We start from the raw sequence: 15,245 nt of genomic DNA, 5'->3' as shown, positions 1-15,245 counted from the left end.
CTATTTAATGTGATTTTTTTTCTTCATAGCATCTGCATCTTTGGATATGTTAATTTATTATTTTATTTGAATTTATTCTTTCTCTATCATTAATTTATAGAGACATGTTTTTTAGCATTGCATACCCTGAACAGTACCCGGAACATGCTTTACAGCCTATATATATTCCACAAATGCATGAATGGTATCCTCAATAAAACAGCAATATACATTATGTTTGAAGAACAAGTTGATGGTACAAAAGGAAATTGTAATGAGAAATGGCACTAGAGATACCTTAATGGGAACCAGATCATACACCAAATATGGAAATTATTTTCCTGATTCTAAATATAAATGTAGCTTTTATTCTCAGTTACCAATGCTTGCTAATGTGAAAATTAGGTATTGATTTTTTCTATTTTCTGTAGTCACCTCTAACACATGGAACCAAGCAATGATACACAAATTTCAGAATTTCTTCTCCTGGGACTGTCAGAGGCACTAGAACTGCAGCCCCTCATATTCGGGCTCTTCCTGTCCATGTACCTGATCACTGTGTTGGGAAACCTGCTCATCATCCTGGCCGTCAGCTCAGACTCCCACCTCCACATGCCCATGTACTTCTTCCTTTGCAACCTGTCCCTGGTGGACATCTGCTTCACTTCCACCACCATCCCGAAGATGCTGCTGAACATCCACACTCAGAGCAGAGTCATAACCTATGAAGGCTGCATCACCCAGATGTACTTTTTCATGCTCTTTGCAGTTTTAGATGACTTTATCCTGACTGTGATGGCCTATGACCGCTTTGTGGCCATCTGTCACCCCCTGCACTACACGGTCATCATGAACCCTCAGCTCTGTGGACTGCTGGTTCTGGTGTCCTGGGTCATAAGTGTCCTAAATTCTCTGTTACAAAGCTTAATGGCGTTGGTTCTTCCCTTCTGCTCAGACTTGGAAATCCCCCACTTTTTCTGTGAACTCAATCAGGTGGTCCAACTTGCCTGTTCTGACACCTTTCTTAATAACATGGCGATGTATTTTTCAGCTGGGCTGCTGGGTGGTGGTCCCCTTATTGGGATCCTTTACACTTACTCTAAGATAATGTCCTCCTTATGTAGAATCCCATCAGCTCAGGGGAAGTATAAAGCATTTTCTACCTGTGCATCTCACCTCTCAGCTGTCTCCTTATTTTATGGTACGAGCTTAGGAGTGTACTTCAGCTCTGCTGCTACCCACAGCTCACACTCAAGTGCAACAGCCTCGGTGATGTACACCGTGGTCACACCCATGCTGAACCCCTTCATCTACAGTCTCAGGAACAAGGACATAAAGAGGGCTTTGGAAAGATTTCTTGGCAGGTAAGCTTTTCAAGGGCAAATTGTACTAGGCTGAAGAAGTGCTCATGGACAAATATATCCCTCATAGGTGGGATGTAAAACTGAGACTAATGGACATAAATAAAAGTGAAATGGTTATCCAGAGGAGTGGTTGGGGAATAAGAGAAATACAGAGGGACAAAGATGACAGAAAATGACTTGACTTTGGGTGATGGGTATACAATGCTAGCAACAGTTTAAATGCTATAGAGATGTTCACCTGAAACCTATGTACTCTTATTGATCAATGTCACCCCAGTAAATTTAATTTCAAAATAAAAAAATGAAAAAAAAGACGTACACATATAAATGTAGGGTTCAAAGCTTCAGAACCAGAAATTCTGACATAAATTAATCCAATATTTGTAACATATGTAGTAATTAAAAATTCTCATTTATTTCATGGATTAACATGAATTACTTTAGCATAATTTATTCTCTTGTGACATATATTATTCCAAGTAATTTTTCTATTTTTTTTACTGAAAGAATAGTCATCAATCATACTACTCCTATGGACAAAACTACACGTGGCTACTAAGGTCAATTACATAATTTTATTGTAGAGGAAAATCTGAGCCTACAGTTTTCACTTACATGTTCATCATTATTTTCTATAGCACTAACAAAATTAAATGTACTAACTAAAAGCTAATAAGCCTATTGGAACAAAAACAGGAACAAAATTTTTGCTAACAATCTCTATTTTAGCCTCTATTTTAGTACTTTGCAGGGACCAGTAGTTCCATTTCCTGCCCAGACGGGAGCTGACTGATCTCAGTAATCTGCCAGATGCAGAAGGATTCAACATGCTGATGGAGAATGCCAGAAGGGTGTTTCTTCAAAACATTTTTTGAAGTTGCAACCAACAGAAGGGAAAATGTCATATCGAATGTTTAATGAATTTTCACAAATAAATATAGCCCTTGTAATCGTGACCTAGACAAAAATGTAGAACATGTCTAGACATACAGTAGCTTCCTTTGTGCTTAATTCCAGTCACCACTTCTCCCCATTCTCCAGAATTCTAACCGCATAGATTACTTTTTGCCTATTTTAAACTTCATGTAAATAGAATCTTACAATGTGTATTTTTGTGCCTGCCATATTTTGCTTAATATTATGCTTGTATTGCTCAATATTATGAGTCTGTATTTTTGAACCTTTAGAATATTATGCTAAGAGAAATAAGCCAGTCAGGGAAAGACAAGTATCATATGATTTCACTCATATGTGGAATCTAATGAACAAAATAAGCTAACAAGCAAAAGAGACAGACTCATAGATAGACAGCAGACTGACAGATATGAGCAGTGAGGGAATGGGGGGCTGGGTGAGGGGTGGAGGGGATTCAGCAAAAAAGAAAAAATAGAGAAAGAAACTCATGTACACACACTGCAGTGTGGTGACTGCCAGGGAAGGGTGGGTGGGAGAAGGTGGAGGAGGGTATAGGGCAGATAAATGGTGATGGAAGGAGACTTGACTTGGGGTGGTGAACACATACAGTGTATGTATTGTACAGTGTACAGATATAGTGACTGTATTATACAGTGTATGTATCATACAATTTTATGTGTTGTGAAATTGTATACCTGGAACCTATATAATTTTATTAACCAGTGTCACCCTAATATGTTCAATTAAAAAAAATCCATTCAGTCAAAAATACATATTTTAAATTAAAAAAATACAGAATTTCCAAAAAAATTACATCTAACAGACTACCATTGACATGTCTTTGGTCAAAATTGTGTCACATAGTATGGGAGGCAGAATAATGAACTCCCAAAGATGCCCACATCCTAACCCCCAGAAATTGTGAATATGCTAGGTTACATGAATTAGATTGCAAATGAAACTGAGGTTTCTAAACAGCTAACCATTGATCAGGAGACTATCCAGGATTATCTGCATGGGCCCAATGTGATCACACTTCCTTAAATGTGAAAGAGTCAGTGTGACTCTTCAGTGTAAAAGAGCCAGCAAGTCAGTGGCAGAGAGATGTGATACAAGAAAGACTTGACCCACCTTTGCTGATTTTGAAAATGGAGAAACGGGACACAAGTCAAGGAATCTTGACATCCTCCAGAACCAGGGAAAGGTAAACAGTTATCCTTTACAGCATCCTGAAAAAGCACAGCTCTGCAGACACCTTGACTTTTAATAAAATGAGGCATACTTTGGACATTTAACCTTAAGAACTGAAGGGTAATAAATGTGTGTGTGGTTTTTTTAAAGATATAATTGACATTTAACATTTTATTCGTTTCAGGTGTACAAAATAATGATTCACCAAATAAGTCTAGTTAACATTCATCACCATACATAATAACAAAAAATGTTTTTCTTGTGATGAGAATTTTTAAGATTTGTTCTTTTGACAACTTTCATATGTAATATTAGTTAGTGACTTTAGTCACCATGCTGTACATTATATCCCCAGAAATAACTTATTTACCTACTCTGCCATCTTGACTAGAAGTCCAATGCTTGAGTTTCTTATTTGTTGCGAGAAATTTTGTAACCTGGCACACTAAATTAGAAGGTTTCACCCTTTGTCTCTTTATCTTTTTTTTAATCCCAATAGGTGTAGATAGTCCCAGAGACCATTCTATAAGTTTCTTCCCCTAGGCTCTCTTGACAGAGATGCCTCTCCCTTTATTGTGAACCTCTTATCAATTAATCAAGATGGAAGCCATGACAGAAGAAACAGCAGTGAACCCATACATAGTTGACGTGGTCAGAATTATTTTCATAAAATGCTAAGGTGGCAATGAATGATGTAAGACCATGTTCTTGAGCTTCTTGGAGAAGAAAGCACACCCCAGAAATGGCAGCAGCAATTGTTGTGGAGTTCCCTTCCCCCCCCACCCCTGCCATGGGCCACACCTAGAAGGAAGGAGCCCAATGAGATAAGAGATATACATGGAGCTGCAAACACACTCCCAAAGGCCAAGTTGACACAAGTTTTTCTGTTTTTCTCTTTTCCCTCATGAGAATGGAATCTCTCAAGGTTAGAGAGCCAAATGAATACTTCACTAATGAGGCTCACGGGAATTCAGCCTGTAAAGCCACAGATGCTGTAAATGCTTCTGCCACTCTCTCAAGTCTAGTTTACTAATCTCTGGTGATGAACAGACCTAACAATAACTTCCATAGGCCTCATGAGTGGTTCCATCTGCCTTCCCTTCCTGGAGGCAGAGCTTTCAACTTCATCCATCATCCAAAGAAGAAACTAGATTAATGAACTGAGGCTGTCCCCTGATCATATGTAGGTATTCCATAGTATCTTCACAGGTGTCAGGGGACACGGAAGAGCATCATGAACTCTTTTTATTCATAGTAACTTTGGGCACATCAACATGATAACAAGGAAAAGAAAATGTACTAATACAGAGCCCTGCCAAGTTAGCATCCCTCATTTGGGGGGAAGATTCTGAGTACACTGAAATATCTTTTGTCTTCAATCAGTCTCCTCTGGTGTTAAGTCTCAATCATGGGACCTTCCTCTCTCAACAGCATTTCCTCTTGTTTCACTGCTTCCCTTAACTTCTTCATTAATGGAAATAACCATCTAACATTCCACACTGTGTCCTTTCAGGTGATCAACAAATACTGATGATTCAGGAATTACTGCATGGCAGGCAGGAAACTGTTCTGGGGTTGAAGAGCAGAATAAGACATTGTACCTTCTCTCTAGGGGCATACAGTTTAAGCGGAAGAAATGTACAAATACACAAAGGCAATATCCCGAGATGGAACTACAATCCTGGTAAAGTGGATCAAAAAATAGTCAATTATTTCTGGAGACATTAATAAAGGCTACAGATAAGCTTATAATTGTACTGAGCTTTGAAGCAGTAGTGAATTCTTCTAGTGAATAAAAGAAAAGAAGCAGCAGGGAAGTAAAAGTAGAGATTAATCCAACTGTATTATGTGCTTAGGAATTAAAAATAGTTCTAGTATCTGACCAATAATGAGGGCAGCGGATGAAAAGTGAAATATGAGTTGGGCCAGGTAGCAGCCAGATAAGAGAACTTATGTTTTATTATTGCATTTATGTTGATTCTGAAATTAGTGGAGTAACCACATGATTATAGCAAGTGATGTCCATGATCAGGTTCACTGTGTGGGAAGATTACCCATGCTGATGTGAGAAACAGAACTTCTGACTTCAAAGCCATGACAGATAATGAGTAGTGGAAAGGCACAGTGTAGGTAGTGATGAGAGGTGGAAATGAATCTGTTAGCAGCTGGGACTGTGTATCCAACAATTCACTGAATAATGCTAGGCAGAAGTGAGCATTTTATTATTCATTATTTTAATTAATTATTCCAACATTTCTACAAAATTGGTACCATTACTCCTATTTTATGGGTAAAGAATGTGAGGCTTCCATCAGTGGCAATGCATACAAAAGGCATGCAGTGGAATCCACAGTCAAACATGGCATTCACTGTTTCCAAGGTGTTCCACTCATATTTCACTTGTGTTTTTAATTTTAATAGTCTATTTTTTTTTTTTTCTGTATTTTTCTGAAGTTGGAAACGGGGAGGCAGTCAGATTCCCGCTTGCACCCGACCGGGATCCACCCGGCATACCCACCAGGGGGTGATGCTCTGCCCATCTGGGTCATTGCTCTGTTGCAACCAGAGCCATTCCAGCGCCTGAGGCGGAGGCCATGGAGCCATCCTCAGTGCCCAGGCCAACTTTTTGCTCCAATGGAGCCTTGGCTGCGGGAGAGAAAGAGAGAGACAGAGAGGAAGGAGCGGGGAGGGGCAGAGAAGCAGATGGGCGCTTCTCCTGTGAGCCCTGGCCGGGAATCAAACCCGGGACTCCTGCATGCCAGGCCAACGCTCTACCACTGAATAGTCTCTATTTTTAAAAGAGGTTTAGATTTATAAAAACATTACAGAGGTCCATCCATCCATGTTGTTGTAAATGTCATTTACCTGAAACTTATATACTCTTACTATTAATGTCACCCTGTAAAAAGTTAATTTTCTAAATAAAAAAAAGACATTACAGAGAGTTTTTATGAACTACATATCCAGTCATCTTTATTTAATATCTCCCATCCAGGATACAATGTTACATTTAGAGATGATTGATCCTTAGGCTCCTCTATGCCGTGATGATTTCTCAGACATCCGTTGTTTTTATTTATTTTTAATTTTTTATTAATTTTAATTTATTGTGTTAACATGTGTTTAAGTGTCCCACTCAATATAACACCCTCTACCCACCCCTTTATCCCCCTTTACCCCCCCCTTTACCTCCATACCCCTAACTCACTTCCCCCTTCCCTCTGGGATTTGCTGTCCTGTTATCTGTATTTATGTGTTATGTATATATAATTTCACTAATCCCTTCACCTTCTCTGATCCCATCCCCTCGTCTCCCTTCCCTTGCCTGCTGTCCCTCTGCTCCCTGTGACTCTGCCTCTGCCTCTATTCTGTCCTTCAGTTCACCTTGTTCATTAAATTCCTCATATAAGTGAGATCATATGATATTTGTTTTTCTCTGCCTGGCTTATTTCACTTAGCATCATAATCTCCAACTCTATCCATGCCATCGCAAAAGGTAAGGTTTCCTTCTTTTTCATAGCTGCATAGTATTCTATTGTGTATATGTACCACAGCTTTTTAGTCCACTCGTCCACTGATGGACACTTGGGATGTTTCCAGATCTTAGCTATTATAAACAATGCTGCAATAAACATAGGCATGCATATCTTCTTTTGAATCAGTGATTTGGTATTCTTTTTTTTTATAAATATTTATTAATGTTAATGGGGTGACATTAATAAATCAGGGTACATATATTCAAAGAAAACATGCCTAGGTTATCTTGTCATTCAATTATGTTGCATACCCCTCGCCCAAAGACAGATTGTCTTCCATCACCCTCTATCTAGTTTTCTTTGTGCCCCTCCCCCTCCCCCTAACCCTCTCTCTCCTTCCCTCCCATGTCCTCCCTCCCCCCACCCCTGGTAACCACCACACTCTTGTCCATGTCTCTTAGTCTCGTTTTTATGTTCCACCAATGTATGGAAACATGTAGTTCTTGTTTTTTTCTGATTTACTTATTTCACTCCGTATAATGTTATTAAGATCCCACTCAGGCGTCCCCAAACTACCCCCCACGGGCCGCAATGCGGCCCCCTGAGGCCATTTATCCAGCTCCCGCCGCACTTCCAGAAGGGGCAACTCTCTCATTGGTGGTCAGTGAGAGGAGCACTGTATGTGGTGGCCCTCAAAACCGTCTGAGGGACAGTGAACTGACCCCCTGTGTAAAAAGGAGCCCTGGATCCGAAGTCATCATTTCTTATGGCCGAGTAGTATTCCATAGTGTATATGTGCCACATCTTCTTTATCCAGTCTTCTATTGAAGAGCTTTTTAGTTGTTTCCATGTCATGGCCACTGTGAACAGTGCTGCAATGAACATGGCGATACATGTGTCTTTACGTATCAATGTTTCTGAGGTTTTGGGGTATATACCCAGTAGAGGGATTGCTGGGTCATAAGGTAGTTCTATTTGCAGTTTTTTGAGGAACCACCATACTTTCCTCCATAATGGTTGTACTACTTTACAGTCCCACCAACAGTGGATGAGAGTTCCCTTTTCTCCGCAGCCTCTCCAACATTTGCTATTACCCGTCTTGTTGATAATAGCTAATCTAACAGGGGTGAGGTGGTATCTCATTGTAGTTTTGATTTGCATTTCTCTAATAACTAATGAAGATGAGCATCTTTTCATATATCTGTTGGCCATTTGTATTTCTTCCTGGGAGAAGTGTCTATTCATGTCCTCTTCCCATTTTTTTATTGGATTGTTTGTTGTTGAGTTTTATGAGTTCTTTGTAAATTTTGGATATTAGGCCCTTATCTGAGCTGTTGTTTGAAAATATCATTTCCCATTTAGTTGGCTGTCTGTTTATTTTGATGTCAGTTTCTCTTGCTGAGCAAAAACTTTTTATTCTGATGTAGTCCCATTCATTTATCTTTGCCTTCACCTCTCTTGCCTTTGGAGTCAAGTTCATAAAATGTTCTTTAAAACCCAGGACCATGAGTTTAGTACCTATGTCTTCTTCTATTTACTTAATTGTTTCAGGTCTTATATTTAGGTCTTTGATCCATTTTGAATTAATTTTAGTACATGGGGACAAGCTATAGTCGAGTTTCATTCTTTTGCATGTGGCTTTCAAGTTTTCCCAACACCATTTGTTGAAAAGGCTTTCTTTTCTCCATTGTGTGTTGTTGGCCCCTTTATCGAAAATTATTTGACCATATATATGTGGTTTTATTTCTGGGCTTTCTATTCTGTTCCATTGGTGTGAGTGTCTATTTTTCTGCCAATACCATGCTGTTTTGATTATCGTGGCCCTATAATATAGTTTGAAGTCAGGTATTGTAATGCCCCCAGCTTCATTCTTTTTCCTTAGGATTGCTTTGGCTATTCGGGAATTTTTATAGTTCCATATAAATCTGATGATTTTTTTGTTCCATTTCTTTAAAAAATGTCATAGGAATTTTGATGGGGAATTGCATTAAATTTATAAATTGCTTTGGGTAATATGGCCATTTTAATTATATTTATTCTTTCTATCCAAGAACAAGGAATATTTTTCCATCTCATTGTGTCTTTTTCTATTTCTCTTAACAATGCTTTGTAGTTTTCATTATATAGGTCCTTTACATTCTTTGTTATGTTTATTCCTAGGTATTTTATTTTTTTGTTGCAATCGTGAAGGGGATTATTCTTTTGAGTTCGTTCTCAAATGTTTCATTGTTGGCATATAGAAAGGCTATTGACTTCTGTATGTTAATTTTGTATCCTGCGACCTTACTGTATTGGTTTATTGTTTCTAGTAATCTTTTTGTGGAGTTCTTCAGGTTTTCGATGTATAGGATCATATCATCAGCAAAAAGTGATATCTTTACTTCTTCTTTTCTGATATGGATGCCTTTTATTTCTTTGTCTTGTCTGATTGCTCTGGCCAGAACTTCTAGCACCACGTTAAATAAGAGTGGAGAGAGTGGACAACCCTGTCTTGTTCCTGATTTAAGGTGGAAAGTCCTCAGTTTTATGCCATTTAATATGATGTTGGCTGATGGTTTATCATATATGGCCTTTATCATGTTGAGATATTTTCCTTCTATACCCATTTTGTTGAGAGTCTTAAACATAAAATTGTGTTGTATTTTATTGAAAGCCTTTTCTGCATCTATTGATAAGATCATGTGGTTTTTGTTCTTTGTTTTGTTGATATGGTGTATTACGTTAACCGTTTTACGTATGTTGAACCATCCTTGAGATTCTGGGATGAATCCCACTTGATCATGAAGTATTATTTTTTTAATATGTTGTTGTATTCAATTTGCCAGTATTTTGTTTAGTATTTTAGCATCTGTATTCATTAGAGATATTGGTCTGTAGTTTTCTTTCTTTGTGCCGTCCTTGCCAGGTTTCTGTATGAGGGTTATGTTGGCCTCATAAAATGTGTTTGGAAGTATTGCTTCTTCTTCAATTTTTTGGAAGACTTTCAGTAGAATAGGAACCAAGTCTTCTTTGAATGTTTGATAGAATTCACTAGTATAACCATCTGGGCCTGGACTTTTATATTTGGGGAGGTTTTTAATAGTTTTTTCTATTTCCTCCCTGCTAATTGGTCTGTTTAGGCTTTCTGCTTCTTCATGACTCAGTCTAGGAAGGTTGTATTGTTCTAGGAATTTATCCATTTTTTCTAGATTGTTGAATTTGGTGGCATATAGTTTTTCATAGTATTCTACAATGATTCTTTGTATATCTATGATGTCTGTGGTGATTTCTCCTCTTTCATTTTGGATTTTATTTATTTGAGTCCTGTGCCTTTTTTCCTTGGTGGGTCTTGCCAAGGGTTTGTCAATTTTGTTGATCTTTTAAAAGAACCAGCTTCTTGTTTTATTGATTTTTTCTATAGTTTTTCTGTTTTCTATTTCATTTATTTCTGCTCTGATTTTTATTATCTCCTTTCTTCAGCTGGTTTTGGGTTGTCTTTGTTCTTCTTTTTCTAGTTCCTTAAGGTGTGAAGTTAAGTGGTTTACTTGGGCTCTCTCTTGTTTGTTCATATATGCCTGAAGTGATATGAACTTCCTTCTTATCACTGCTTTTGCTGCATCCCATAGATTCTGATATGTCGTATTGTCATTTTCATTTGTCTGTATATATCTTTTTATCTCTACGCTTATTTCTTCTTTGACCCATTCATTTTTTAAAAGTATGTTGTTTAGTTTCCACATTTTTGTGGGTTTCCCCCCCTCTTTTTTGCAGTTGAATTCTAGTTTCAAGGCTTTATGATCAGAAAATATGCTTGTTACAATTTCAATTTTTCTGAATTTGCTGATATTGTCTTTGTGGCCCAACATATGGTCAATTCTTGAGAATGTTCCATGTACACTAGAGAAAAATGTATACTCTGTCACTTTGGGATGAAGTATCCTGTAGATGTCTATCATATCCAGGTGTTCTAGTGTATTGTTTAAGGCCTATATATCTTTATTGATTCTCTGTTTGGATGACTGATCTAGAGCCATCAGCGGTGTATTGAGGTCTCCAAGTATGATTGTATTTTTGTTTGTTTTTGTTTTTAGGTCAATAAGTAGCTGTCTTATATATTTGGTGCTCCTTGTTTTGGTGCATATATATTAAGAATTGTTATGTCTTCTTGATTCAGTGTCCCCTTAATCATTATGAAATGACCATTTTTGTCTCTGAGTACTTTTTCTGTCTTGTAGTCAGCATTATTAGATATGAGTATTGCTACGCCTGCTTTTTTTGGGTGTTATTTGCTTGGAGTATTGTTTTCCAGCCTTTCACTTTGAATTTGTTTTTATCCTTGTTGCTTAGATGTGTTTCTTGTAGGCAGCATATACTTGGATTTCCTTTTTTAATCCATTCTGCTACTCTGTGTCTTTTTATTGGTAAGTTTAATCCGTTTACATTTAGTGTAATTATTGACACTTGTGGGTTCCCTATTGCCATTTTATAAATTGCTTTCTGTTAGTTTTGTATCTTGTTTGATTCTTCTCTTTTGTTTTTCTATCATTTGTTTTTGTTTGTTTGTGTTCCATACTTCTTTCCTCTGTTGCTACCTTTTTTAAGTCATGTGTTTTTGTGGATGTTTTTTCAAGGGTGGTTACCATTAAGTAATGAAAAGGGTACCTACCATATTCATTGTAGTACCCTATCTTATGAGTGTTTCTGCGCTTCATCGTCCTTTGCTACTGTTAATCTAAAAATATGGAATGCTTCACGAATTTGCGTGTCATCTTTGTGCAGGGGCCATGCTAATCTTCTCTGTATCATTCCAATTTTTAGTATATGTGCTGCTGAAGCGAGCACTGATTTGGTATTCTTAGGATATATTTCTAAAAGTAGAATAGCTAGGTCAAAAGGCAGTTCCATTTTTAATTTTTTGAGAAAATACCATACTATTTTTCATAGTAGCTGCATAAATCTGCATTTCCACCAGCAGTGCAGGAGGGTTCGCTTCCTTCTTTGTAGGGTCTTTACCTGATTTTAGAATGAAGACAATGCTTGCCTCATAAAAAGAGCTTGGACATCTTCCCTCCTCTTAAATTTTTTGAAATACCTTGAGAAAGATAGGTATTAGTTCTTTGAATGTTTAGTAAAATTCACCAGTAAAGCCATCTGGTCCAGGATTTTTGTTTCCTGGGACTTTTTTGATAACTGCTTCAATTTTATTTGTTGTAATTGGTCTGTTTAGGTTTTCTGTTTCTTTCTGGTTGAGTTTTGGAAGACTGCATGTTTCTAGGAATTTATTCCTTTTGCCTAAGTTGTCCAACTTTTTGACATATAGATCTTCATAGTATTTTCTTACAATACTTTGTATTTTTTCAGTGTCATTTGTTACTTCTCCACCTTTATTTCTAATTATATTTATTTGACTCCTTTCTCTTTTATTTCTTGATGAGTCTGGTTAAAGGTTCATCAATCTTGTTTACCTGTTCAAAGAATCAGCTCTTGGTTTCATTAATCTTTTGTATTTTTTTTAGTCTCTATGTCATTTATTTCCACTCTGGTCTTTATTATTTCCTTTCTTCTACTTCCTCTGGGCTTTATTTGTTGTTCTTTTACTAGTTATTTTAGGTGCAGGTTTAATTTGGTTATTTGATTTTTTTTTCTTATTTCTTAAGGTATGCCTTCCCTCTCAGGATTGTTTTTGCTATATCCCATAGATTTTGAGTAGTTCTATGTTCATCTTCATTTGTTTCAAGAAAATTCTTGATTTCTTCTTTGATCTCATTGTTATTCTATTTCTTATTTACTAACATGCTATATAACCTCCAAGTGTTTTAATGCTTTTCAGTTTTTCTCTCGTAGTTAATTTCTAGTTTCATGCTATTGTGGTCAGAGAATATACTTCATATGATTTCAATCTCCTTAAATTTATTGAGACCTGTTCTGTGTCCTAACATGTGGTTTATCCTAGAGAATGTACCATGTGCTCTTGAAAAATATATATATTCTGCTGCTTTGAGGTTAAAGGTTTTGAAGAGATCAATTAAATCCATTTGATCTAGAGCAGTGGTTCTCAACCTTTCTAATGCCGTGACCCCGCAATGCAGTTCCTCATGTTGCGGTGACCCCAAACCAAAAAATAATTTTGGTGGCTACTTCATAACTGTAATTTTGCTACAGTTAAGATTCAGAATGTAAATACCTGATATGCATTATGTATTTTCCGGTGACTTTAGGTGACCCCGCTGGGGTCGCGACCCACAGGTTGAGAACCGCTGATCTAGAGCATTATTTACTGCTGCTGCTTCTTTGTTAATTTTCTGTCTAAAGGATGTATCCATAAGTGTTAATGAGGTATTAAAATCCCCTACTATTATAGTATTGCTGTTGATCTCACCTTTATGTCCATCAAAATCTGCTTTATATATTTAGGTGCTCCTATGTTAGGTGCATAAATATTTACAATGATTATATCCTCTTGTTGAATTGGTCCCTTTATCATTATGTAGTGACTTTCTTTATCCTTTAAAATAGGCTTTGTTTTAAAGGTATTTTGTATTGCTACCCCAGCTTTTCTTTTTCATTTCCATTTGTATGAAATACATTTTTCATCCCTTCACTTTCAGTTTATGTATATCTTTTGTTCTGAGGTGGGTCTCTTGTAGACAGCATATATATGGGTCTTGTTTTCTTATTCATGCAGCTACCCTATGTCTTTTGATTGGAGTATTTAATCCATTTACATTTAAGGTTATTATTGACATGTACTTATTTATTGCCATTTTATTCTTTAAATCTACAATTTTGTTTTTCTCAATTTTATTTTTAACTTTGCTCTTTTTAAAGCAGGCTCCTTAACATTTCTTGCAGTTCTGGTTTGGTTGTAATGAATTCCTTGAGTCTTTTTTTGTCAGAAAGCTTTTCATTTCTTCTTCAGTTTTAAATGATAGCCTTGCTGGATAAAGTAGTCTTGGTTATAGATTCTTGTTTTGCATCATTTAAATATTTCTTACCAATCCCTTCTGGCCTCATGTGTTTTGGTTGAGAAGTCAAATGTCATCCTTATGGGGGCTCCTCTGTAGGTAATTAATTGCTTTTCTCTTGTATCTTTTAGTATTCTTTCTTTGTCTCTTAACTTTGACATTTTAATTATGATGTGTCTTGGTGTAGGCCTCCTTGAGTTCCTTTTTAATGGGACTTTCTGTGCTTCTTAAACTTGTGTGACTTTTTTCTTCATCAATTTGGGGAAATTTTAAGCTATGATTTGTTCAAACAGGCTCTCTATCCTTTGATTGTTCTCTTCTCCTTCAGGAAACTCTATGATACAGATGTTCTTTCTCTTCATGTTGTCACAGAAGTCTCTTACAGTTTCCTCAGTCTTTTTGAGCCTCTTTTTATTTTGCTGCTCTGCTTCTGTGTTTCTGTTTATCTTATCCTCTAAATCAGTGATTCATTTCTCTGCTTTATCCAGCCTGTTGTTGATTCCTTCTAATGCAGGCTTTATTTCTGATCTTGTATTTGTTATTTCTGACTGGTTCTTTTTTATAATTTTAATGTCATTTTCAATGCTTGCTATCTCTTTGTTTAGGTACTTATTATGACCATCCATTTTTGCTTTAAGATCCTTGAGCATTCTAAAAATTATTGTTTTAAATTCTGCATCTGGTAGTTTGGTTGTTTCTATTTCATTTAGTTCTTTTCCTGGAAATTTCTCTTGTTGATTAATTTGGGTAGTATTTCTTTTTCTGCTCATTTTGTCTGTATATTAGGTAGCACTGTCTGACTTTGAAATTTTTTGTATTGTCCTTATGAGGTAGGTGGGCTCAGTGGTACTGATCTCCAAGCCACCTGATTTCCTTGCTCTAAGAACACTTCTTTTTTTAAAATTTTTATTTATTCATTTTAGAGAAGAGAGAGAGAGAAAGAAAGGGGGGAGGAACAGGAAGCATCAACTCCCATATGTGCCTTGACCAGGCAGGCCCAGGGTTTTGATCCGGCAACCTCAGCATTCCAGGTCGACGCTTTATCCACTGCACCACCACAGGTCAGGCTCTAAGAACACTTCTTGAAAGTAGCATTTTCCCTCTCGTTGTATGTGAGTATTGAATGCAGTTGGTCCTTTTATGGGTGTGGTTATCCCTTCAGGCTGGCTGGCTCTAAGGGTCAACCCTGTATTAGATACCATGCAATGTCTTTCCTGTTGGGCTTATTTGTCCTCCACAGAATCTGGTGCCTGCTAGACTCCTCCTTTAGGCATGCTGCTTGTGTATCTAGCTAAGTCTAGTGTTGGTGCTTTCTTCCACCCACTACTAATTGTGTTGGTTCTAGATATTTTTGGCTTCAGCTGGGTTTTTTTAAC

At 37.1% G+C, this 15,245-nt stretch overlaps 1 protein-coding gene and 1 non-coding gene across 2 annotated transcripts; one reads left to right on the top strand and one right to left on the bottom strand.

Moving 5' to 3' along the window:
* Positions 1-417: 417 nt before the first annotated feature.
* Positions 418-1,347, top strand: LOC136320162 (olfactory receptor 7A17-like). Its single transcript, XM_066253327.1, has one exon. The coding sequence runs from the start codon at positions 424-426 to the stop codon at positions 1,345-1,347; it is 924 nt and encodes a 307-aa protein (XP_066109424.1). The 5' UTR covers positions 418-423.
* A 10,291-nt stretch (positions 1,348-11,638) lies between these two features.
* LOC136321597 (U6 spliceosomal RNA) lies at positions 11,639-11,746 on the bottom strand. Its single transcript, XR_010728744.1, has one exon. It is a non-coding gene; the product is annotated as a U6 spliceosomal RNA (small nuclear RNA).
* Positions 11,747-15,245: the final 3,499 nt, after the last annotated feature.

This window comes from Saccopteryx bilineata, chromosome 1, assembly GCF_036850765.1.
Source record: "Saccopteryx bilineata isolate mSacBil1 chromosome 1, mSacBil1_pri_phased_curated, whole genome shotgun sequence".
Lineage (NCBI taxonomy): Eukaryota > Metazoa > Chordata > Mammalia > Chiroptera > Emballonuridae > Saccopteryx > Saccopteryx bilineata.
This window is presented reverse-complemented; position numbering and strand designations above follow the sequence as displayed.